At 36.3% G+C, this 27,106-nt stretch overlaps 2 protein-coding genes across 5 annotated transcripts in view; both read left to right on the forward strand.

Annotated features, from left to right (window-relative positions):
- Nucleotides 1–399: 399 nt before the first annotated feature.
- On the forward strand, nt 400–6,386 carry olfml1 (olfactomedin-like 1). Its single transcript, XM_028002893.1, has 8 exons — nt 400–855; nt 1,626–1,729; nt 1,821–2,011; nt 2,142–2,245; nt 3,088–3,276; nt 4,328–4,508; nt 5,683–5,842; nt 5,985–6,386. The coding sequence occupies exons 1-8, from the start codon at nt 739–741 to the stop codon at nt 6,139–6,141; spliced, it is 1,203 nt and encodes a 400-aa protein (XP_027858694.1). The 5' UTR covers nt 400–738; the 3' UTR covers nt 6,142–6,386.
- A 244-nt stretch (nt 6,387–6,630) lies between these two features.
- The window catches only part of LOC114150009 (carabin), a 47,049-nt gene continuing 26,573 nt past the window's right edge, over nt 6,631–27,106 (forward strand). For 3 of the 4 annotated variants that reach the window (XM_028026163.1, XM_028026182.1, XM_028026192.1), the window contains exons 1-10: nt 6,631–7,847; nt 9,128–9,215; nt 9,298–9,405; nt 9,608–9,800; nt 10,848–10,973; nt 12,024–12,147; nt 12,636–12,705; nt 14,790–14,904; nt 15,093–15,210; nt 18,181–18,293. In XM_028026163.1, coding sequence (XP_027881964.1) covers nt 7,705–7,847; nt 9,128–9,215; nt 9,298–9,405; nt 9,608–9,800; nt 10,848–10,973; nt 12,024–12,147; nt 12,636–12,705; nt 14,790–14,904; nt 15,093–15,210; nt 18,181–18,293 — 1,198 coding nt within the window. In that variant the 5' untranslated portion in view covers nt 6,631–7,704. Of the gene's footprint in view, nt 7,848–9,048; nt 9,216–9,297; nt 9,406–9,607; nt 9,801–10,847; nt 10,974–12,023; nt 12,148–12,635; nt 12,706–14,789; nt 14,905–15,092; nt 15,211–18,180; nt 18,294–27,106 lie in introns of all 4 variants that reach the window. The other variant, XM_028026173.1, reaches the window with a different exon arrangement.

The raw sequence follows: 27,106 nt of genomic DNA on the forward strand, positions 1-27,106 counted from the left end.
TAAGAATCAGTTCACGCTCTTTCAAAGTTTTGGAACAACAACTATTCTATTATAATTGTTCTTGTCAGATGTGCAGAAAAATAGATGGAACGTGAAAATTTACACATATTGGCACATGTTTTAAATTTTATGAAAATCTATTTGTGTGCAAATATAATTTACTGCCTAGCTGATATATTTTGTATTTCCACATCGGCGTGGAACTGAGGATGTGTCCATAAACCTACCGGGGAGTATTCCATCTCCAAAAAGCTCTAAATGGATCAGAAAGTTTTGCTTATTTCTAGCTCACTCTCTGTCTTTTCCCCCTCCTCTACTGGCATCCTCTTTCATACCACAAATGTACAAAATCCAGAGAGGAGGAGAATGAAAGAGAGGCATGCAGAAAAACTGGGAGAGTGGGAGATTGGGAGGGACTGTGGGCAGCCACTGAACACAGGCAGAAAGTTCATGAGCGAGCTGAAAGTCTGGCAGCAGCAAAAAGAAAGGAAAATCAGTCTAGCAAGGAATCAAGAACTGCTCTTAATACAGGAGGAAAGTTATAAAGTGTGTCTGAAGCTGCCTTTCTTTTAGGATTTCGCCAGCTCATTTTTGTTGGAGCCTGACAGAAGTTTGAAGGAGGATCTTATTGTTATTACAGCTCATTTCAGGGCAAAACCTCTGAAGACGTCACAGCAGATTCAGGTTTTTTCAGGAACGTTTTGGGAATCGAGACACGGGGAAATAGCATCAACGAGGATGGTTCTGCTGTTGCTTTTATCTCTGGGCCTGACTTTGGGATCAGTCCAGAGCCAGGGTTCCTCCCAAGATGCCTTCATAATCCAATATCTAGAGAGAAGGCTTGTTCAGATGGAGGTGAGTTCATTTCTGCATTACTTTTCCTCAACAAGCTGCCACCTTTAACACTTATTCCACACTGGACATTTTTCTTTTTTATCACCTTGTTTTCAAAAAGTTTGTGTTTTCTTTGGATTTTGCTACTGTCAGATCATCTGGCTGCAATGTTTTGGCACCCTTTCAGCTATCTAACTGCTTTTTATTAGGACCTCCTGTCATAGGAATCTGGAGGAGTCAACACAGAATATCTATCTGTTTTTATGCATGGAAAAGCCTAGTATACCTTACTAGATGTGCTAAAATACATGCTCAGTCCTCTTGCTTCTTAAATTACATTTTTTTCTGTTTTTGAGAGAATGGACTAAAAGTGGAGTTTCTTTAATACTAAACACACTGGGGAGGTCACACTATAATACCATACAAGCATCCAAAGTTTAGCTATGGTTATTTATTAAAATGTGAGCAGTATTTTTAAATCCAGGTGAAGTACCAAAATTTCAATAAATGTTAATCTTCTTCATATAATACAGAGTAAAATAGGGTGACAATAAAATAAAGCTAAAACTATGTTCAGTTTTTTTCTGGTTGTTTGGATCAGCTACTGGTTAAGCAAGGTTAAATAATTAAATGACTAAAGTATTTCTTGGTTAAAATTTGTTCTCTCTTCTAACTAAAAAGACTGTATTTTATGCAATTATCTCTGATGTTCATTTAAAATGTTGCTATGTACACATAATAACAACTTTATTTGTATTCATTGTATTCCTTCCAACTGTGAATAAAATCAGGAGCGTCTCAGTCTGTGTGAGCAAAACACAGTGAGTGCCACCCAGAAAACCTATGACCTCTCCTCTGAAGTCAGAGGCTATCTGTCCACTCTGAGCAGTTTGAGGTAGACCTCCCTGAATTATCTGAGAACAAGACATAATTCAAATGACAAAATCGGTTCTGCTGACTCATAAATATGTTTTATTCCTTCTTAGATCAGAAGTAAAGAGCCAGGTGGACAGTGTCTCTGTGCGTGTTGACCGGGTGGAGAGGGAGCTGGAATATTTGGAGAACAAAATTCCCACTCAGTCTAACATTGAGATGGAGGAAGCACTGCTAGAACAGCAGATAAAAGCCGTAGAACTGGAGCAGCTGAAAAAGAAGGCCAAGATAAATGTGGAGAACGGTAGGTAGCATTTGCTTAGAGGAATGCTGGAAAATAATGCAAGAGGAACAGAGATCAATGAAAAAAAAAAAATCAATGATTTTGTTTTGTAAGACTATTTTTTTTTCTTGGTCTGATGCAATATATCTAGACTGCAACACAGTTCTGAGTCAAGTCAAGTCTCTTAAGATTGTGAAGAAATCTGGAGATCCAAATGGATGCTGGTTCAAGGACCCCTCTGAAGGATCAAATAAGGTAAATAATATCTGAAACATACAGTGACTGTCCTTCTAAATTAAGCTTACTATGGGACTAGTAATGTATTTGAGTTTTCTTATCCAGATACAATCAAAATATGCTGTGCATAGTATTGTTATCATTCCTACTCATCTACGTTTTCAGTGACTTCTTTGTTGATATTAATATCACAAAATCATTATATTTTCCTGATATAACGACATAAAATTTTTACATAATCTCGTCAGAGACAAATAAAATTCCAAAATATTACAAGTTTTGATCAAGGGTTTCTACACTAGAATTGAATTAAGCTACTTCGATATCAAGGTGAGCATGAAAAAGGAATGAAAATTATTTATTATTATTTTGTTATTACTGTTACCACACTTTGTTGAATGTCGTATCTATGTCTATCCATTCATCTGTACATCCATCTATGAGTATGTATGTCCATCCACCCATCCATCCATCCATCCATATGCTTCCATATAGTTTATCCCATACTTACAAAAAGCCTTAATCACTGTACCTTACATACCTTTGGGGCTTTGTTACTGTGTAGTAACCCTGCTAATCTGTATTTTTTTAAATGTGCTCTATATATTCTGTGTGTGTGTTACAAGTTAGTCTTATCAGATTCCCTGTTTATGGCTCATATTAAGGACCTGGTGGGGAATCTTTGGGGGTGTGGCTGCCTTTAAAGTCAAAATTAGCCTATCTAAATATATCCCCAACTAATTAGGTATGAGGTAGTACAGTATTGTCTTTATTCACCAATAAGCAGATTGGGTTTTGCATCAATGAAAAAAAAATTATCTGCATTCTTACATGTTCCTTTTTTGCCTTTTCTCTTCCAGGTGTATCTATTCAGTGGATTTCGTAACAACACCATTCTGGAGTACAAATCTCTGAAGAGCTTCACAAAGACTTCCACACCTCCAGCAAATGAGGTGCAGCTGCCTTTTTACTGGCAGGGCACGGGTCACGTGATCTACAATGGATTCCTCTATTGCCACAAGGCAGATACACCCAATGAAATACTGAAGGTTTGTCACTGAGAGTTTTTGTCAAAGTGCAACCTAATAGGTCATTCATGCATTTCTCTATTGAGCTACGTCAAGCAAAGAAAAAAAAACTGCAGAGATAGGAACTGCAAGTTCATGTTCTGTTGTTGGTGTTATAAAGAACAGTCTGACTGCACAGTTTATTACCCTGAACATGATTTCACACAGATAATCTCTTGAACTCATAGCAGCTGTTGGCCTTAAGTCTGGTCAGTTTAAGGAATCGTCAACATCAGGAACAGAATTCTGTGCTCTTTTCTTTGTCCCACTGTGTTAGCTGAGGTCACTGAGAACACAGTGCCAAAAGAAACAAATTTGTTCCAATGATGCTAATTTTTCCAGGAAACTCTGAGTGTTTATGAGGAAATTGCATTTGTACAACGTGTTCACACCAAAAATGCATAAACCCCATTTTTTCAGATTTGGGGTTCAATTGTCTTAGTTTCTTGCTCTAAAGTGAGGTTATGGTGCATAAAACATGCAATGGATAGATGGATTGAGCCCTTCTCTGTATTAATGCAAGGACTGTTTGATAATAAACTTAAACTTTAAACTTTAAAAAAAAAACAGCTTCCAACTTGTATTTCCCATTTACATTCTACTTCTCATCTGCAATCAAGGAATCTGGATCACCACTAAGAATCACATTCCAGAGAGAAAAAGCTAAAAGATTTTCCTTTGTAGGGTTTCTAGAATTTGCTGAAGGCAATAACAGCCATGCCTTTAATTAAGCTGAATTTTGATTGACTCCATTTTGAGGTTTTCATTACATGTTCCACTAGGACGAGGGCAAAGGGAACCAGATGAACTATGCATTCCTTTTGGCTTGGGAACACCAAAGAATCCTTAAGAACATGCTGAAAAGCATGGCAGGAACGTTTGGATTCTACTTTCAGACCTGTTACCTCTGCGACCTTGCATAAGATAGTGAATGGAGAAATGATCTGTTCCGAACAAGAAAAACTCACGCTCCGTTTTCTGTGTTGATGAGCACAGTTTGTATTCCTTAAATGATTTCTCTTCACTTTTAAAGGTGGATCTGCTCAATGGCACTGTGGTAGATAGAACCCTTCTTCCCGGAGCCGGCCGTCTTCCTGTCTACAGCCTCAATCCCAACACTTATCTGGACATGGCTGTAGATGAACTTGGCCTTTGGGTTATTCATGCGGATCTTGAGTACGGAGGAAACCTGGTCATCACCAAGCTAGACAAAGGTGTGGACATTTTTTTTTTCTTAATTAATTAATGATAGGTCTGTGTTACACAGAACTACTAACAGCGTAATAAAACCTTTTATCAATACATCTCTAAATTTTCATTAGTATTCAGTTTATTATATTCGATTGACAGAAAATTTCATTTAACAAGACAATGTTTTGTTTTTTAAGACAATAAGGCTGAGCTCATATTCAGTAAGCTAAAGCATGAATAGAAACAATATATCAATCAATGGCTCTGTCCTGACATTAGTTAAATGCAAAACAAGTGTTCCAGGACCACTTGACATTGCAGACAATGTGAAAGAGTAGTTAATTAGGAAGAAATGGGGTTATGTTTTCCACCATTAAACATACTCCATTAGTGTTGATTATAGGAAGAAACCTAAAATGACCACCACTCACATTCAGTCTGTAGCTACTATCAAGGCTTGGCTCATGCTGAGAGAATAATCATGACAAAGTTGAGGGACAGTCCACAGGTACATGTGGAAAGATTGTTAATAATGGATTAAAATCTTGCATTCAAAAGATCTGTTAAGAGAGCTTCCAGTTTCTTAAAATCAGCCTTAAGGATTAAGAATCTCTGCAAAGCTGAGGAGTCAGAAAAAATCCCTCCAGAGATACATGAAAACCTGGTGACCAGCTATGTAGAAATGTTTCAAGGCTGTGCGGGCCAATATAATTCATCACCAAGTTCTAAGTCATGTTTTTATGGAGGTGGATTAATAAGTCGTTTTTACCTAACAGTTAAGTTATGCATTTTCTGATTTTTCTTGTGTTATTCTGTCTTTCCATATAAATTGAATCAAAAATGTTTAGGGAGACTCAGATAAAACCAACAGGGGATTCAATAATTATTTTCTTTTGGTGTATAAAATCTTTGTATAGAGTTTATGGTGGTATGGAAAGGGGGCACGCAAGCAAAAAATATATAACTTCTTTTCCAGTTGTACCCTGAACAAGTTTGTTATTGCTTTTATACATGTACTTTCTGCTAACAAAAATAGGAAGGGTAGCTTGCATGCTTTGTGCAGGATCACCTTATAATCTATCCTGACCCTATAACAATTGTAATTGTTGGGGGGTGGAAAAAGCATGGGTTTGTCCAGGTTGACATTCAGGCAAGAACTGCCAATAATGATTCAACAAATGTTGTTGTTTTCACCAGTAAGTTTAGCAGTGGAGTACACCTGGGACACACAGTGCAGAAGCAGCGACGCTGAGGGGGCTTTCCTGATATGTGGGACGCTTTATGTGGTCTACAACACACGCTATGGAGGTCGCTCCACCATCCAGTGTCTGTACGACATCCATGACACCATTCACAGGTTAGTGTACAACGCAGTCTGAGTGTGCAGTCATAAATGTCAGGTTTACCAACAATGCACACTAAAATAATAATCTGCAGTTTGACACATTTTAAATGGATGTGGTTAAATGATTTATGTTTTCTATGTTGTGTCCATGCAGCAATGAGAGTCCAGTGATGTTCTTCCCAAAGCGCTACACCAGCCACAGCAGCATCCACTATCACCCAGGGGACAAACAGCTGTATGCCTGGGATGATGGCTACCAGACAATATACAAAGTGGAAACGCGCAGCAATGCCCAAGTCACATCCCAGTGAAACATGTTTTCTTTTCACCCTGTACAAAACCTGCATTAGCACATCTAACATGCCCCCCCCCGAAAAAGTAATTACAATAAAAGCATCAAGGAATTTGGTGGATCTCATCAAATGTTACTTCTTTCATCCTTTGCTGGCAATGGATGTATTCCTTATGGTTATCATTGGCTAAGCAAACAAGCTTCATACAAACCTTAGTGTTTATGTCAGAGCAATAAAGATAACATAAGTTGTGTGCATTTTGATCAAACTTCATGTCTTGGCTGGGTGAACATAATTTTAGATGACTTTGGAATGATAATCAAATCAAATCAAATCAAATTTTATTTGTATAGCACATTTCAGCAGCAAGGCATTTCAAAGTGCTTTACATCATATCAAACACGGAAACACAATGCAACGTAGAATCAACAATCAAAACACGACATTAAGTCAAGTTCCATCAATAATTTTGTAATTTATTACGTTTCAAATACAATCCTAAACAGGTGGGTTTTTAGTTGAGTTTGCATCCATAGAAGGTTTACCTGTTACACTCCTACTGCATGGAACAAAATACCTATTGCTATTTTTATTCCCACTCACACTCACAATCACAAGATAATGTTTAATTCATGTTAGATAGGATACTATCTATCTATCTATCTATCTATCTATCTATCTATCTATCTATCTATCTATCTATCTATCTATCTATCTATCTATCTATCTATCTATCTATCTATTATACAACACCAAAGTTTGCTCTACATGTATTAAAAATGAATGTGAGCTTCCATCTTCCGCTTTGGTTTGTGATCTCTATATATAAGAGTTTCTGAAAAATTAATATTATTTCATTCATTCGCATTTCCAGATATCGACGCAAATAAATATTAAAGCACTCCGTGGCTTTTTTTCCCTTTTAATTTAAATTTTCGACTTTTAAAACCTCTTTAATTTAGCTTTCCTCGACTTCATCAAGAATAAACAACAATACTGCATAAGTAATTTATCATAAAGTCCGCCAATGAGAGGTCACCTTTTTAGTGTCTTGTGACTTGGTCCGGGTCCGCATCATTTTCCAGCCGGCTGGGAGGGCGGCGGAGAAAGGGACCCGTATTACGGTCTGCCATGCTCGGACAGGGCGTTTTATGAAACCATTGACGCACTTTGACTGTATTTTTTATACTCAAGATAACAACTCTTCCCTCGGTTCTTGTCATCACTTTCAGCCCGGTAATTTCACAGGCTGAACGGTAGGTAAGAGTTAAACAAATAGAAGAACGAAAGTCTTTATCCCGGGTATTTTCACTTAACAAAGAAACAGATTTGTTAAGATATTTTAAATTATTCTAAACTATATTTACTATTTTAAATACATTATAATCCATAATCAGAATTAATTTGCCAATATTATGGTAGTATAAGAAACTAATCCAGTGACGCTCCATGACGTAGGATTAGGGGCGTTCTCAAATTTGAATTTCGTTGAGCTTGACAGTAATTGAACAAAGCGGGTCGTTTAGAAATTTCCATAATCACGCCATTTAATTCAAACTTAGATTGAAAAAGGAAAGCAAAATGAGAAGAAGAAGCAGCAGTAGCGCCAGCTGGAGAAGCTCAACAGATAAAAGGCGCAGTGAGAGTGTACGTTTTGATGAATTCGGCTTTGCTTTCACCAACAGAAGGGAGCAAAAACTTCACCACAGATGTCACGATTACAGGTGCGACACATGTTTGATCTAATTAATGCTGGTTTAGTTCCGTGAAATTAATACTAGCTAAGCTTGTCATGACCTCATAAGGCTAAAGATATGTTTTTCATTTTGTGATGTAAAAAGACGTTTCAGTCTGATTAAATTCCAAATTAATTTTTTAAACAATGTAGTAAGGCAACCCAGCCTGGTGTGAAGTAATGGCGCTCTATTAAAATGACTGCCATTAATCACATTTTTGGAAATCTAGCTGAATTCAAAATTACTTGTCACACTAGATTATTAGCAAGACCTTTTTTAAATTAGGCTTAATAGAACCTGTGACCACATGAAGTGAGCAGAAATATTCTCACAACATAGTGCATCTTGACCATCAAAGAGCCACTGACATAAGTCACTGGCATTTCTAGGACTGGAAATTGTTACACATCCTTTCTTGAAATGTTGGGACTAGCAAAGCACTGTGAGAGTCACTATCCAATAATGGATAAATATGGAGTGGGGTGGGGTGACTGGCCTACCAAAATTACTCCACTCATCCAGGAAGTCATGAACCAGAAGAACATCCAAAGCAAAGCAGGCCTTGCATGAATAAATGGAATGGTTCATGATTCCATAAAAGAGAGAGACTGGGAACAAATACAATTTATACAATAATTCCAGGGCCTTTTCGATTAAAAGCTGCTCTTGATTCCACTGTGTGCCTCCTTGCTAGTGGTGGAACGTCAACAATGTGTTGTCAGAATGGCAGACGTCAAAGTTAATTGTTTGCACCTTCTTTTCACATCACTGTCTGTAGAGGTTTTGCTAATTATCTTTGCTTTAACTCTGGTTCAGAGAGATATAACTGACATTCCCAGCTGTGATGCAACCTGCACCCACAGCTCAGTGGTGAAGGTATTGTCCAGAATTAGATTCTCAGGATGTAATGATCTTTTACAAAAGTACCATTGTTCTGCTGTATCATAATACTAACACAAAAACGCAAAACATTCAGCATCCAGTTATTGCCCCAGTTGCCAGAACGAACTACTGAAAGGCTGAACTGACCACTAAAGGTCAACTGACTATGTTTAGTAGTCAGTAGAGCTGGGACCTGAACTTGTTGAAAAACCTTTATGTACCTTTATGAATGAGCTGCAGAGTGGGGAGGGATGTTTGGGTTCTCCTTGTGGACCTTCTAACTCCACAACCTAATTTTCAATAACAGGAGAACAGTGAAAACATGACTGGATATATTTCTAAGAGTGAACGACATTGAAGGTTATTCCACAACTGTTTTCTGTCAGCTATCCACAGCTGAGCTTGGTGAGGGTGAAGGAGCTGTGTGAACTGCTCAGCTACTGGAATGGAGCCAGCTTCATCTGCAAGAGTCAGGTTAGACCTAAATAGGAAACAAAGAGTGAAAACATGTTCCTTACTATCTAAGCTTGTTTGTTCTTCAACTTATTGTTTTCAGATTGATCGCTTTATCCGGATGGGCATTCCTCCTAGTTTGCGAGGGCGAGTGTGGAAGTGCCTTCTGAACGTTGACGGTGTGAGAGAATGTAGTGACTTCAACTATCAGGTAAATTACAGATTCTCTGTTTTTCCATGATATTTATGTTTAGTGTGTGTTTTGTCCCTTTTTTACAGTATTTCTTTACAACACATCATTAACTTATTGATCTCAAAACAGTTGTTAATTCTTCAATAGATGAAACATTATAAATTTTCTTATAAGAAAAGTTTATGCATGTTGTTTTTTTCTTGTTTTTTCCCCTAAACAGACATGTTTGTTGGAAGTGCGAGGACCCCTTGTGGATTTGGGCGTCAGTGAATATGGCATTTTGTCTGCGATTGCCACACTGAGCGACACTCAGAATGATCTGGGTTTGAACCAACGACAGCTCTCGGGCTCGAATGAGAATTGCTACTCTATCGATGAAATAACTCTGTTCAGACAGATCGCCCTTGACCTACGTGAGTTCATACGGGAAAACACATTTCAAGCCTTACTCCATTCCTGACACTGCCATGCTGTGAAAAAGCATTTAACCCCTTAGAGACCTCTTCTGTTTTTGTTAGATAAATTTGTTTTATATGATTAAACAAACTTCAACATGAGACAAAGATAGCCTGAGTAAATAAAAAAAGAAGCAGATTTTATTTTGGTGTAGAAAAAGTCGACCAAACCAAGTTTTCTCAAAGAGAAAATAGAAATGCCACATGAGCAGCTTTCTGTGCTCCACTTTCCAGTAACAGCTGTTCCTCAGGTGCTTGTGATAACAGACTCGATCCATGTGGAGGCATTGTGTGTGGCCCACTCTTCTTTTCTGAGTTGTTTTAAGCCAGACATACTCGAGCATTTTCAAACATGTGTGGCTTGTTTAAGGTCTTGCCACCCAATCCCAGTTGGATTTCTAAGGGATGATGTGTAGCTTTGATATCTTTTGGCCTTTTGGATTTTATGATTCGACATGTCTGGCAGTAATCAGTCCTGGGAGTGAGTGGTGAAACTGAACCCAGATTTCCAATTTTGTTTTTCTCTTTTTCAGTTAATTTCTGGTTAAAAAACATTGACTTTTAAAAATTCTACATAGTGATTGGTTGTTTCAGACAGCTTTTGTATTTACTCAAACTATCTTTGATATTGAAATTTGTCTCATCGCAAACATTCAAAGGTGACAAAAAAAAAAAACCAACAGATATCACTACGGCTGCAAAAACTACATCACAGCACTACTGATTTTTTTTTTCTCAATTTTACCAGTTTTTTCCAAGGTGTGTGTGAAGGGGTAAAAAATATAAGCAAACTTTGCCTTTAGGTTCATATACTTCCAGTCATATAATTTTAATCCATAATTTTGCTACCATTCATGCCACACTACTCTCTGTAATCGCATATGTATAATTTGTTTTATGTGCATTAATACAAAGTGTTAAGGTAAGACATTACCTATTATAATGATTTAGGCTGAGTAGAAAAAATGAATGTTGTTTATTGTGTGTGATCTCGTCTGACCACAGAGCGATCCTTTCCAACCCACCAGTCCCTGATGGGACAGAGCTCAGAGGCCATTGAGGGTCAGGCTAAACTCTTCAGGGTCCTCGTTGCTTATGCAAAATACAATCCACAAGTTGGTTACAGTCAAGGTAACATTTTCTCATAACTGCACATCCCTGCCTTTCTCTCTGTTCCTGACTTGTCCTCTCAGCTTAAAAACCTTAGGCTACTATGCAAACTTTGTCATTATACAAAGTCATTGTCTGCAGGTACACGTCACTGACTTTAAAGAAGAGTTCATATATTTACAAGTATCTCGTTATATATGTTTACATATTTATTTGTATTTTCCTGAGGTGACACTGCTGTGTCTATATTTTTCTTTCATTTACATCCTGTAATAACAATATACAGCATTGCATTTGAAATAAAGCAAGCCTGTTATTTCTATTACATGTATTTTATTACTGAAAGAAACATTCAAAACTTCAAAGTGAAACCAAGTTTAAACCATCAAAGTATCCCACTTTTTCCAACAGTATTTACAAATGAAGAGGTGACTGCAATACACATTATGACCAGAAGATGGTAGTAGAGGGCAATAATTATATAGTTTCATTTTTTATTTTATCTTTTTCCCCATCCTGAAGGAGTTCCAATAAATGTATAGGGCAATGTATTAAATATGCTTTACTTTAGAAAAAAGCCAATATAGCTTAAAATTAGTAAATAAGATTCTGTTCTGACATTTCTGCTCTAGTTTAATTTAAATAGTAAAAATGCATATAATTTTGGTGATTACAAGTAATAAGAAATAAAATAACTATTTTTCATTTGAAGAATTTGCCTTTCATTACATGCAAATTTAAACCAAAGAAGTAAAAGTAAGCTAAATAAATGTGAAAGCCTTGTTTATTGTATGATCATCATTGTATTGTGTAAAATCTTGACATCATGTTATTACCCAATAAATGGACTAGATGAGAAAAAGAAAAATGTTTTTGTTGTCTCTGAATCAGTAAGGAAAACATTTATTTATTGTAGTTGCTCTCTTAGACACAAACACTATTAAAGCATTTCAAGCAATATACAGCCTATTAACTACATTTTCCAATGTTTACAATATTTACGTTAAATCTAATTTGTACTTTGTTGTCCAGAAAAAAAAGCATACATGCGTGTTCTTGTTTGTTTCACAGGGATGTCTTACATAGCTGCTGTGCTGCTGATGCATTTGGGAGAGGAGGAGGCTTTCTGGGCTCTGACAGCCTTGTTGGATAAATCCAAATATCTGGCTGAACTGTTTGACCTCAGTCTCACAAAGTAAGAACTGAGTTTGAAGGTGCACAACATGTCTTTGGAAAAATTATATTGCAGTTTTCTGAGAAATTCATGAAAGCTGAAGAAATGTTAGAAATTTGCCTGGAAAAGTATTTACTCTTCAAGTATTTAGCATTTATTTCTGATTTCTGGACCTACTCAGTCTTATGATTTCTTTAAATCTTTGATCTGAATAAGCTTAAGAATGTTGATATTATCCACAACATTTTGGTTCTGAATCTGTTTATTTTATTGTAAAATAAACTTTACAATATGTAGCAAGAAGCATCAGACCAGTGATGCTTTTTGTGTAGGTTTATGTACAAGAGACGGATGATGAAAGCATTTAATTTCTGCATCCTCTTTTCAGTGTATGTTAAATTCATCTCCTGAAACTGCATTCAAAATCCTTTTTTGTTGTATCTGCCTCTGTTTCTCTCTATTCCACTACAATAAAACTAAACTAACATTTTTATTCTTCTTCTAATCAGAGTCCAACATCAGGTGAAGGTCTTTGATCAGTTCCTCAAACACCGGAAGGCTCGGCTCTCCAAGCACTTGGTGAGAAACAAAGGGCCTTTGGCTTTACTTGCCAGCAACATAGTGTTTATAGGCTTAGATGTTTTCTCCATGCTTAAGAAAATCCTCAGTGTTGATCTAAATAGCAGCGACAAAAAAAACTTTACCGCACTCATCTCATTTTCACAAACTGTTCTTACTTTTCATGAAGACAAAGAAATTTCTCTATCATTATGTTTGATTTTTGTTTTTTTCACTCTTGCACTTTCTGTCCTTAATGATTTTTTCCAAGGAAGGTTTTATCCAGCTCACTGTAAACCAGCTAGTGTTGCTAATAAAAAAAATGAACAGATTATTACTTGAGCGATCATTCAGAATTTTTAAGATTCATGATCTGAATATTGCTTTGCAATTGTAATAGATGAGGTAGTATTGTCAGTTAAAATGGCATGTATTCCATAATGGAAGCACTGAGTCAAAATAGTTTTAAACAATCCACTAGGATTACAAAGCTAAAGCCAGCATGCTTCTCCACAGGCTTGCACTGGAACAAATGACACATTTAACTAACAAACCCTGGCTTATTAGCGCCTACTTTAGTGATTTGGTTTTTACTATATTCTTGCAGAAGTCTACATCTCAAAATACCAATAAATAAATATTACAGATTACATTATAATAACTTGTATTATTTTCTCTGAAACAGTATGAGTTTTTGGTTTAAAATTAAAAACGGACTGGATTACATATACATTTTTTGCCTAAAGTATATGTGTAAGTATTGCAAGACCATGGTATTTTTGTTGAAACTATCAAACCATGAGAACCTTGTTCTGCCGGCCACTCTTTTGGGGAAAGCAAATAAATGGGAGTAAACTCAGGTTCTCCTGTTTACTGTGGACTTCATAGGCTCTGAAAAGAGAGAAATATTCAGCATACTGTTGAGGGCATGTCATAGCCAAATAATGAGTAAGTCCTCTCTTAGGGACCTGCGTAATGAATCCATCATCAGCTGGGCCTCCTCTGCCATCCACTATTGACTTTAGGCTTGTCATTGTTGTTGATGCAGTTCTACATTGAGCACATTCCTGGGACGTCACTTTCCTGCCGTACAAAACGTGATTGAACCATTCATTTGGTGCATTTAGTCTTCTGGTTTGATGCAGGTGCGCAAAGACTGGACAGTTGAATCAAACAGTGGGAAATGTACCACCACAGATAATTTATATCCCTGCATTTTTTTTCCAAATTGATTTGATGCAACTTTTACAACTCAGTTAAAGGGTAAAATAAGTTACTTTCTAGTAATTTTAAGTAAAAGGATGCAAAAAGGAAAACTGTTTTGCAGCAACCCTGAATAAACAAACTTTAAAATCTGTGTAAAAATAAATTTATTTAGTTTTTTGGGGGGTGGGAAGCTTATTTAGTGGATTTTGTTCACCAGTTTCGCCATATAGGAGCACTAGCAGGCCCACATGAGATGAAGCAATCCCACTTGATCCCACTGGTGTACATTTCTCAGTCGTGGCCATCATATAATCCTCTTTGAGTCTTCTTTTTTCCTTTTCATGGAGTGCCATTTAAAGCATGTGCAAGCAGGAATAGAATTGCATGTTGTAGCTTGTCTAAGTACTGTTTTTTTTCTGTACTGTTATCAGTTAAAATTTGTTTTTCACTGCTTTAGAAATTAAATGTGTGGGAAGATGGTGTTGGCTAAAGCCATCTCATTCACTCTTGTCGTAAAATGACAGCTTTTAGCCAATGTTTTATTTGAAGGAAGCACAGGTGAAAACTTTCTTCTGCACTGACTCTTTTTAGTCTTTGTTATGGAGCTTTTTATATATACAATAAAAATTGAAATTATACAAAGGTTGCAATCAATTTATTATCTTTGGTATTTTTCACAGATCAATTGACAAAAAATATTTGTGCAAGCACACCTCCAAGGGAAAGTGACCAAAGAAGTTTGTCATCCAGAACTTTTACAATACATAAGTGGTGTTGGAAGCTTGACTTGAGATTAATTTAAAGAACAGATTTGTCATCCATGTGTCTGTAAAACACATCTTGAATACATTGTTGGTTATGCCAAATCAAGGTTTCCTGTTGTGTCATCCTCCCTGCAGGACTCAGCGGGAGTCTTATTAGTCCATTTTGTGATGCCATGGTTTCTCACCCTCTTCACTTCCCTGCCCTGCTGGGATTCTGTTCTCGCTGTCTGGGACCTCATCATTTTACAAGGCAGGCACACAAACAAACAAATGTAAAAATTTAAAAATTCTTCATCAATGCAGCTATGCCAGTTAGTATTTGTATGCGTTTCACCTGCACTGAATGTTATATTCTCTTGTAATCCAAAGGAAGAACTGACATTATTCTGTAATTTTACAAGCTGGACGTTATTTTCAAAAAGGGTTTTCTCTGGATAGGCCTGCAAGCTGTGTTCCGAACTGCTCTGACCATCATCGAACTTCTGGAGCCTCGACTGATGGAGCTGAATGATGAAGGAGCAATGTTACCTCTGCTATTAAGAGTACCAGTGGATATGTAAGTGACATTTATTATTTTATAGCATAAAGAATGCAGGCACACATTGTTGCTTTACTGGGTAGAATCACAAATATGGAAATGTAATTTGAATTTTGTTTTCTGAAATATGTTGCCTGAGAAACCCATTCAGAAATCTCCCACAGCACCCTCATGAATTATCTAAAAGAATGTGTCATCTTTAGAAATGTGCAGCAAAGTTTTTAGGCTCAACTCCAAATAGATCTATTCATGAATCTCAATCAGGGTGTCAGAACTGGAGATGTTTAGATGCTGAGCGTTTTGGAAAAACAAGGTGGTCCATGATTCTGAGGAAGTCTTTTTTTTTTTTTTTTTTTTTTTTTAAAAGCTTGGATGACATCCTTTTTACTGAATTTGTTCCTTCAATGGCAGTCAGAGCAGCTTTCTGTCTCAGTCTTCTATCTCTTGCGATGTTGAATACAAGTGTCACATGGCGACTGACATGTTTGCTGACATGGAGCTGTAGTTATGGCAACTTGGTAGAGTCACTGATCCTGATTTATGAAGCATGTGTCTATGGAAGAACTGATGCAAGTTAATAATTAAGATCTAGTTAATCATATTTGCATAAATATATGCTCCCTTTAGAGCATATATTTAACCCATGTGAGGTATTCATAGTTCTAACATTTTGGATCATATTTAGTCTAAAGCCTCTGGTTTAGTAAGTGCTGGTAACTTCGAGGAGCGAAACTAAGGACATTTATTTTGGAAAATATCTTTACAGCTGCTCATCCTAAAATGCTATTCATGTCTTACCACCTTATATAACTGAATTATGCAGATATTTACTTTATCACATTTTGATCCATGTGTGAACCTCTTTTGCAGTTTGTTCATGCATAAATTAAGGCAACCATTCACAAACCGGTTTTGTTCTTGCTCTGGTTTTCAGTGGGCAGACTGCCACCGCATAACATTGAGAAGTCATTGTTGCCTTCTTGGCATTGTTGCGAAAGGTTGGTCAGAAGTCAACACTAAGTGGTATGACTGGCTCTCTGGACGGGATCTCCTTACACTGGGAAGATCCTGGGGGGGGGGAAAGGTTAAGTGCTGTCGGGTCAAAAAGCAGCACGAAGATAAGAAATTGGAAGGGAGACTATCGTCGGTCTCAGCTTTATTTTTTCCACATCTCAGGCTGTGGCTTGTGTTCTTGCAACATTAGGATATCCCTGTGTGTGGTACCTGCTTTTACAAACATATGTTAAATAATTGCATTAATTTATTGAGAAACAGAGAATGTCAATACCAATAAAGGTTGGACTTTAAAATTTAATAAGACAGACATGTGACCTAAAAGGCAGTATGTAAGATCAGCAGATTATAAGCAGTTGCACAAGCTGAAGGAAGCTCAACAAACATTAGTGTGAACTTGATTTGCAGTAGTTTCTTGTTGTATTTGAACATGTTTGCAGTTTTAAACAAGTGTCATTTCTATATTATTGCAGAAAGTCCTGAAGTGCTTAAGGAAATTCTGTGTTTGACAATTTTAGAAAATTTCACAATATATTATGAAATTAGAATCAAATCACTTGCATGTTTACCCTAACATGAACCAGTAGTGTTTAATTTGCTACTGTTTTTTTTTTATTTTTTAGATTTTGTTTAATCAATTGTACATGTTATGTGGACATGCAGAGTGTTAACGCAGAGTATTTAACCTTTACTTCTCTGAAACACATCTATTTTGATCTTTTTTTAATGTGTTGTCTCGTGCAAACAGTCCCATCTCAATCGATCTCTGTCCCACACCTTCCCACTCATCCCCTCTACACTCTGTTCTTATTAGCTTATTTGTTTTTTTTCTAGTCTAAACTCCTTTCTTTATAATTCCCATAACCTTCTTGTGCCATCCATCCTCCCACAGTCTCTTTTTTCTGTTCCCCATGTCTTCCTCTGTGCCTCTTTTCATTCATTCATTTGTCCTTTTTGTTGTACTGACGCCTTCATTCAGTAAAGGATTTGACACATCATTTGTTTACTTCTCACTGGGAAAGCTGGCTTCAATGAAAGCTCAGATTTTTGTCACTTCTTTAAATCTTTAAACTATGCATACTGTAGTTTGTCGGTTTGATGTTGTGTATTTTTTATAAGCAAATTAAAAATTGTCAATTTTTTTCCCACATTGAAGGTAGAAACAGTAGAAAAAACTTTTCGTAAATGGGATCCATATCTTCCATTTGCAATCCACCAAATAGATTAAAAGATGATTTTAGTCATATCCAGTTTAGCAAAAGTAATGATATAGAAGCTCACTTCGCACATAGCTGATGATGATTTTTGTAATTGAAACCACAACAGTGAAGATATTTTGTGATTTTGTTATTATTATTATTATTATTATTATTATTTTCTACATCTGTCTGTTATGGTCATGATTCTTCTTACATTAAACTTCAAATATAACAAGAAAAGTAAAGATACAGAAACGCTCTACAAAAAGCTATGTATGCCAAATGAATCAATATCATGTAGGGATCACCGGTGGTTACAATAACTTGGAATAAGATTATTTTCCAGAAATCGGAATTGGCAGATCATGCTTTTTAAGGATCAGTGATCGGCCACAACACTGCAGTCGATGCACCCCTATTTAGAATATGTTAGATATAAAAAATTTGCTAGTTGACAAATATTCTGTGAATAATATTCACAGGAGTTATTTTCCAGAGAAAAATCCAGAAATGGGTGAATCTGTGAAGACTAAACTCACTGTAACATTTTGTATATGCGGATCTACATTCCTACTCTGTTTTCCCTACTTGTTTTAGACTGTCTTGTGTGCTCAACTAAACCCATCCAGTAACAAAAAACTTGTTACTGGATCCAGTATAAATCTGTGGTATTTTAACTTAATTTTCTTAAATGCATGCAGACACAGATCAGCAACTTCCAGTCATATTTCTTAACCCCTATTTCTCTCTCCTCCAAACACATTTTCTTCTGCAGGGCCCAGTATACTGTATTGGTTTCTGCACTGTGGAAAACTGAGGTCCAGGACTGGGAGCTTAAATGCATGAATAGCCTGGTGCTGGATGAGAGCCGTCATGAACCCAAAACAGGTAAAGTGGGCATAAAAGACATGCTAACACTGCGTGTTTGTTCCTATGTCAAATTTATTTACATAGCACTTTAAAAACAGGTGTAAAACTGCACCAAAGTGTTGTACAAGAATGACAATAACACAAATTGATAAAAACAGAGTAACAAAACACTACTTCAAATAAATGCCAAAGAATAAAAATGAGTTTTGAGAAGCGATTTAAAATGATCCAGGTTTGTGGGCAGATATAATTTGGAAAGGTAGATTATTCCATAGAATAGGAGCAACAACAGAAAAAGTCCGTTCTCCTTTCCTCTTAAGTTGAGTCTGAGGAACTGTCAGTAATAGCTGATTATTTGATCGTAGGGTTCTGGACACAGACTGAAATTTTAAAAGGTCCCAAAGATAAGGGGGAGCTAACCCATTTAAAACTTTATAAGTTAATAAAAGAATCTTAAAATCTATTCGATAAAAGACGGGTAGCCAGTGTAAAGAGGCCAGTATGGGCCTTATATGGTCACGCTTCCTGGTTCCTGTAAGAAGCTGTGCCGCTGCTTCTGGATCATTTGAAGTCGCTATAATTTATCCATGCCTCTATATAATGAATTGCAATAATCCAAACGAGATGTAATGAAGGCATGGATAAATTCTTAAAAGTCCTTAAAACAAAAATAAGATTTAACGTTTGCTAAAATCCGCAGGTGACAAAAACTTGATTTAACGACAGAGCTAACTTGTTTATCTAGCTGTAAACAGCTATCAAACGTAAAACCAAGGTTCCTAGCAGAGGTCTGACAAAACCAAGTTAAAGAACCAAGAATCAGATCTGGATTTGTAGTGTGAAGACTTTGACCAATTAATATAACTTGAGTTTTACTTTGATTGAGGTGAAGAAAGTTTTGTTCCGTCCAAGATTTGACTTCAGCTAAACAATCTATCAATAGCTGAAGAGATTCATTTTTACCATTTTGTAGTTTAAAGGGCATATAAATCTGGACGTCATCTGCAAAGCAATGAAAAGAAACATTAAATTTATGGAAAATCTGATCAAGAGGCAATAAATACAAAATAAAAAAAATAGGACCTAAAATTGAACCTTGGGGAACGCCGTACTTTAAAGGTTTGGCCCCAGAACAACATTGGTCAAGAAGAACTGAGAACGTTCTATTTTCTAAATATGATTTAAACCGTTCAAATACCGGGCCTCTCAGGCCAACACAATGTTTTAATCTATGTAAGAGAATCTGATGATCTACAGTGTCAAATGCTGTGCTCAGATCTAGAAGTAATAAAACTGCGACATTGCCCGAATCAACTGTTAAAAGAAGATCATTATACACTCGAAGCAAAGCTGTTTCAGTGCTATGAGCAGCTTTAAACCCAGACTGAAATTTCTGTTATGTTATTGTCTTTTGATAACATTTCAAGCTGAATAAAAACAAATTGTTCAAGGACCTTAGATAAAAAAGGGAGTTTGGAAATGGGCCTAAAATTTGCTAGTACACTTGAGTCTAGATTAGGTTTTTTAAGAAGGGGTTTAACCACAGCATGTTTAAGTATTGATGGGACACAACCTGACTGCAGTGAGGCATTTATCACCATTAAGATATATAGGCCAGAAGTGAGAAAAATGTCTTCTATCAGACGAGTAGGAAGACAATCCTAAGGATAATTTGATGGCCACAGATGCTTAATAACTGAGATGAGTTCATCTAAAGAAACTGGCTGAAAATGCTCCAGAGTAGCTATGCATTGTGGCTTTTCTTGGGAATCTAAATCTAACAGGATATTCAAGCCTCTAAGAGCTACAATTTGTTCTGTGAAAAACTTGGAGAAAGCCTCACAAAGTTCAACAGAGGCTAAAGGGCCAGATGTAATCGAGGGATTAACAATCCCATCCAGGACATTCAAAAGGACTTGAGGCCTGTGCCTATTTGAAGCTACAAGATTAATGAAGTATTTAGATTTTGATAATTTGACATTATTCTGATAACTAAATAAACTGTCTCTCAAAATTTTCCACCTCCTCTCAGCTCGCCTACATTCCCTTCTGAGTGCACTAGTGGTTTCATTTAGCCACGGCTCTAAAAGGTTCTTTTGTAGTTTTTCTAGTTTTCAAGGGAGCTACTGTGTTTAGAGCATTTGAGCATGCGTTGTTAAAATTTAGAATAAGAGTTTCAATATCAAGATTCCTATCAGTAGGGAATGTAGTATTAGCAAGTCTGCATTTAGTTGAAGAGCAGTATGAGAAAGTAGGGGTTTAGTGTTGTTTGTATCCACAGAAGATGAAATATTAATAGAAAATAAAACGGGCAAATGATCAGAAATACATGTCTGAAGGATTTCAATGATATCCAAACAAAGCCCATGTGATAACACCACATCCAGAGTACGTCCCTTTAAGTGCGTTGGCCCAACCACAGATTGTGTGAAATGGAATGAATCAATCAAGTCCAAAGAGTCCTTCACCAGTGGTTTATCTGGGCAGCATACATGTATATTAAAATCACCTATAACTAAAATATGATCGTGCTCTAAAGTAATCCATGCCATAAGTTCTGAGAATTCATGAATAAAGTCCTTGTTGTACTTTGGCGGACGGTAGACCACCACACACAGAATTGGTTCAGTTAATTTCACTTCAAAAACTTGGAGCTCAAAACTGGAAAATGAATTTCTAGATGATTGTTGACAGTGGAAACTGGATTTAAAAATTGCAGCCAGACCTCCACGTTTGCCAGTCAACTGGGGAGAATTTATAAAAGCACAGTTCTGAGGTAGAAGTTCAGAGAACGGGAACAACTGACCTTCTTGTAGCCAAGTTTCTGTGATGAATAAAAAATCCAAATCCCAAGAAGTAAACAGATCGTGTAGCATGAAGGTCTTGTTAGCTAAAGATCTAGCATAGAACAAAAAGGACCATTTGAACCCTGTTATGTTTATCAAACACTAGTATCTTATTGAGGATAATTTACTTTAGCTTTGTTGTTTCACTGCCATTTTTCTCACTCTGTAAGTGGTTGAATAATGGTTCTGCATGTACCTGAGAACATTGCCTTAATAATTCACCTTTTTTCTAATCAAAAACATGTTCAAGTTGATTCAAAAATCCTTCCAGCTTTAAAAATATCAATTACTTGTTATAAAAGTAATATTTCCAACAACTTAATTGATAAATATGAAATAGCTAGCAAGCATGTGAAAGTGAATAACTAATACTCCAGAAACAAACTTTTCTGGTTTTGCTTACATCATTAATTATTTTATTTTTTTAAAGCCGCTCATGGAAGCAGACTTTTTGTAAAAGTGAATTCTTCAGAAAACCAGACATAAAATTCCTGTTAAAAAAAAGAATCTGATGTGCACATGCATGTGTACAAGAGAGTCTGAGAGTGTAACTGGAAAGATCAAAGGCGCTGATGTCTTTTGAAGCTTGTTCAGATATCACCCACACACAATCTGGAAACCCCTCACCACCGGAGTCTGATCCTCTCTAAAGACATGTTGGAATGCAAGTGTCTTATGAACGTGCGTGTGAGAGTCCTCTGTGCACAGATGCTTCTGTGTGTGTGTTGGTGCATCCTGACAGGCTGAGAAAAGGCTAATAGATGAGTCACATGTTGGTGACTGCAGGGTATTAGTCTTGCTTGTGTGTTTTCTTTTATTTGCTGAGCCTTAAAACTGAGAGCCCACAAACGGTTTAGTGTCTGGCTTCTCTTTAGGAAAATCAGACACTTTCCTAAAGAGACCAAAAATGCTGAAATCTACATATTTTAATACAATTTAATGGCTCAAAACCATTTTTATGCTCTTGGATTGTAAATTCAATTCAATAAAACTTTATTCATCCCAATGAGGCAATGTAAAAGGTGCTGAGAGCAACAAGAGCAGCACATTCAAAAACAGAAATGGCCACCTGAAAGCATCATCCAAAAAAAAAACAATTAAATTGCTGCACATTTAAGTGATGAAGGAGAAGAACCTTTTACTGTGAGTGTGTGCGAGTATGATCGTTATACTGGAGATAATCCATCACTATATGGATTACCTCCATATAGTGAGAGATAACTATATCTCACTATATAGTGAGAACTACAGTACAGACCAAAAGTTTGGACACACCTTCTAATTCAATGGGTTTTCTTTATTTTCATGACTATTTATAAGGCAAGAAATCCCACGTATTAACCTGACAGGGCAGGTTGACCTATGAAGTGAAAACCATTTCAGGTGACGACCTCTTGAAGCTCATCAAGAAAATGCAGAGTGTGCAAAGCAGTAATGACAGCAAAAGGTTGCTACTTTGAAGAAACTAGAATATAAGGAGTATTTTCAGTTGTTTTACACTTTTTTTGTTTAGTGCATATTTCCACATGTGTTATTTATAGTTTTAATGCCTTCAGTGTGAATCTACAATGTCAATAGTCATGAAAATAAAGGAAACTCATTGAATTAAAAAGTGTGTCCAAACCTTTGGTCTGTACTGTATATATACGTATATAATATATATGTATGTGTGTCTCAGTAAATCGAGATGAGTCATCCTTATTTTCTGGCCTGTCAGATGGTCTAGCCCTCAAGACAGCTGGGAAAATTGAGCTGATTCATTTGGTGCCTACTGATGCTGTTTTACTGCTTTCTCTCTTTCTCTCTATCAGATTTTCACTCACTCCCTCTATATGTTGTCATTTCAAAATAATTCTATCTATGAGTGCTTTTTACTATCTCATCAGTTCAGGTTATCAGCTCTTGATGTTCCTTTTTCTTGAATCTCCACATTGGGGCATTTTTAATGAGATTGCACAAAAATTTTGAAACTTTCCTCAGAGAAATGTTTGAAATGCAAAGATGCAAACACTACCTCAGTTCTAAGTCCTGTTTTTAGCATCAAAAAGCAACATTGTCCGTAATGAGAGAGGAGTGTGAAGATTTTATAGAGCTTGTTTTAAGGATTACTGCAAGGTTGCTTAAATGATCTGAGAGAGAGAAAAAAACGTCCTCTGTCAGGACCTGTATGTGAGGTCCTCTCATTACGTCACATTGTTTAATCTTGTCATGCTACGCTGGGTCTGAAACGGCATCAAATGGTGGGAAAGAATTTCCTCTCCTTGCTTTTGAACACGAATAACTTCTGCTGAACCTTTTGAACATTTTTTATGTTACTCGTAACTATAATACTGCTGAATCATCAAATAAAAACAGAATCACAATGATTTGACAAAGACGCTGTTTTTGAGTTTTACGCCTTTATTGCACTTAACATGGACAGTCTTTTTGCTAAAATATTTTCAGTTTTTTCTGAATTACATGTTTTATAGTGTAATTAATTATTCTTTTTCTATAAAGAAGAAATATACAATATTAGCTTCTCCCACTTTTTTTCCCCACTTTTTTCTCTGCTGCATTTTGGAAACTGCAGCATCCAAAATAATCTGTCTACCAGCTTACTTAGTTTTACTGTGTCAAGAGCAGACTGGCAAAAATAGTAGATGATACTGGGGCCAATATGAAAGTTTACTTGAAAATTATCAAATTACTGTTAAGTGTGAGTTTAGCAGGTGTTTAATTCAAATTAAATAAATATACCAAATGTGTCATAGATGACTAACCAATGTCACTTTTGCAACACAGATAAAAAGAAAACAATCTTTAAATGTACCAGCTCATTCTCGTTGCTCTTGTAGTAAACTAGAAAAAGAAACATTCTTAAAGGTCAAACCAGCCTGGCCTGCCTGTGCAGTTAGCGTTGTCCGAGTGAGAGCAGACATTTGTTGCCTGTCCATAACAGAAGGCTGAGTCAGCATTTAAAGAAAGTTGATGTGATTTAAAATTATGCTTACTCAGGCTAAGAGGGGCTGAGAACACAAAGGCTTGTTCCTCTGTCCTCTAGAGACTGCTTACCTCTTTTTATTCTCCTCCTTTTTGTCTCCATTCTTTCTCCTCCTGTTTTAATCTGCACCTCCTTATTTTTCCACTTCATGACCCTTGCCATCTTTCTCCTTCATCATTCTTCTAATTTTTCAGAAAAATCTCTTTTCTCTTTGTTTTAACTGCATCTTTTTCATTCCCAATGCATCTTCCATTTCTACCCCAGAGCTTTTCTGTCTCTCTTTTTTTTTTTTATTTCTCTCCCTGTACTGTAGCAGATGCCAGGGACTCGTTCTCCTCAGCGGGCTCCCAGGATACCTGCTCCGTTGTCTTCCTGTCTGCCTTCTGCTTTGGCCTCAGTGCAGTGACTCAGCTTTATTTTCAACCAAAACAACCTTCCACAGTCACTGCTGCATAATTAAGATGCATTTTACCATTAGCAGACCGGCCAATATTTATATGCTTCTATTATGCATCTAGATTGTGATTGATGGGTTAATCGTAGTGACTTGATGACTAGACCAGGTACCCAAACCATTGCTAAAATGTAAGTGAATCATCACTGACAAGGAAGCCCACTGGTCTTGATGAGAAAGGAACGTGTGTGAAAGAGGTTTTTTTTGTTATCATAATTAGACTCTTTCTTTCACTCTTCACACTCTTCTGCAAGGCTGGTACTCATTAATGCTCAGGTTGCCATGGGCCAAGGACATCTGTTTTGCAACTAATTATGAAGTCATTAAATCAAAAACCTGTTTGGTGCTTGAATTTTAGCATTTGCATGAAGTTACCTAACATTATGAGAAGTTACATCACCAACCCAAAAGCCTAAAGAAACTGCACACAGTAGATTAGAAAACTATTATTCCAACTTAATTTTGATATTATGTAAGCACGTCTTCTGTTTATGCAATGTTAAGGAATAAACTGCCTAATCCATGAAAAGGTAGCTGGCATCATTGTTTTTATAGTCATTGGGTATCAAATTTCATTTATTTTCTGTTGAGGAACATTATTGAACATTTTGAACGGCACAAATGTAAATGCACCCAGTAGCATTCAAGGTTGATTCTCAACATCTTTTTAACATCAATAAATTATTCTTATATTGACATTCTAAGATCCAGATGATCAAATTAAACTCAAGACAAATGAATATGATTAAATTAGAATATTTGTTTTAGTAAATCAATTCTAAAACTGAAGCTTTTTATGTATAAAGATACATTACAGACAGAATTATATGCTTCAATCTTTTTTTTTCTCCTCAATGTTCATAACTTGACTTGCTGCCAATTAAAACTCAAAACTTAGTTATATTTGGGAAATTAGAGAAGATGCTTTGGTTTCAAGACAGACAATGTCAGACAAACCAAATCCAAGAAGTTATAGGTGGTCACAACAAAATCTAAAATTATGATGGAATTTATTGTCCCAGATAGAGTACCGTAACTTAGTGGTTTTAAAGGAAATTGGATTAGCCCTCACACTCATGCAGTTAGAATATTTTTAGTCAAATTGTTCTATTTTAGAAATGGAAACATTTGCATGTTTTGAAAACCAACTGCCTTGGAAGTGTTTCAAGAATTTGCAAATGGAAAATAGCAGCAGGACAACAATATTCTACCATGGTTAGGTTTAATTATGTCACACATACACACACAAAAAAACATTTTCTGGTGTTCTAACTCATGTCTGCTTTAGTCATCTAACCCTTTGTTATTGAAAAAGGTAAAGATTATTTTTGTTCACTTATTTCATGTTTTTGTGGACATTTTATTTTCATGCCTAAACTATTCCAGAGATTAAATTATAAATAAGTAAGTTTTTTATGCAAACTTTTGATTTGAAAAGTACTTTGGTAAAGTTTTCAGTTCTTCCTTTTTCATCCCTCTCCATTTCATTCCATGTCACTGTTTACAGTACTTTGACCTCTGCCCATCTGCCTCCCTCAGACACATGCACTGCTTTATGTATATTAAAATGCTTGTGCATATTTTTGTGTGTATCTTACAGTCCAGGGATCTACAAGCACAGTCAGTATCAGAATCCACCTAGAATCACTTAACGAGCTGCTTTTATTATCACTTTCCCCTCTGGTATCATGATAAATGATTCAGGCTCAGAATAATAACTTTACTGCACTGTGTGTTTTTATAAAAGGGAATATTTTTCAGGAGTAAAAATTATATTTTTCAGGTTTTAAATGAACATGGTACATGGATGTCAGTGCTATCTTGGCAATTTTCTGGTAATATATCTCATTGTTGAAACTGAATTGTATCCATTAGTCCTGCAGGAATGTGACCTATTTAACCTCTAAGGGTGTTTAGCCTACTTATGACCCTCAGACTAGCCTTGCTTTCTAGTAAGCCTGCTGTAATCCTCCTTCTTCACAAAGTATTTGTTTCTCCTAGTTAAGGTGGAATGCCACCTGCTCAATCAGCCTCTAGGGCTGATCCAGCCCTGTTATTAGGCAAAATCTTGTGAGCAGGACTTTTGCCATTTAATTTCATAAATTTTGACAGGCACATAGTAGCTTGCATTTAGCTTATCTAGCTTTTGTCAATTTAACACACACTTTTTCTTTACTTTGTAGAAAATAAAGGACTGCATTCTTAAACTACCTCAAAATTCCAATCAGATATTTCTTTATATTCTACTTCTAATTAGTTCGACTTTGATATAATCTTTGAGTAGCAGTTAATAGTTTTTATGCATGGAAGATCCCTAACTGTATTAAAAAGTTGAATTGGAGTGACACTTTGATACCGTTAGTCTTTTTCTGCTCACCTGAATTTAGCCAGTTTTTGCAGAATCCTGTTAATCTGTTGTCAGCTTGAATTAGATGTGTTGAAGCAGGATGACATTCAGGGTACACTTCCCTGAATCTTTTTCTTGACTTAAGACACCTAAACTCTTGTGCGTTAAAATTCAGGATTACACTGAGGTTATAATTTGGAA

The sequence above is a fragment of the Xiphophorus couchianus genome, chromosome 2, assembly GCF_001444195.1.
Source record: "Xiphophorus couchianus chromosome 2, X_couchianus-1.0, whole genome shotgun sequence".
Taxonomy (NCBI): Eukaryota; Metazoa; Chordata; class Actinopteri; order Cyprinodontiformes; family Poeciliidae; genus Xiphophorus; species Xiphophorus couchianus.

Excerpts from the sequence above, each read along its gene's own strand:
- olfml1 (XM_028002893.1), top strand. The coding sequence starts at position 739 with ATGGTTCTGCTGTTGCTTTTATCTCTGGGCCTGACTTTGGGATCAGTC. Across the intron at positions 856-1,625 it reads GAAGGCTTGTTCAGATGGAG|GAGCGTCTCAGTCTGTGTGA; the intron begins GTGAGTTCATTT and ends GAATAAAATCAG. Across the intron at positions 1,730-1,820 it reads TCCACTCTGAGCAGTTTGAG|ATCAGAAGTAAAGAGCCAGG; the intron begins GTAGACCTCCCT and ends ATTCCTTCTTAG.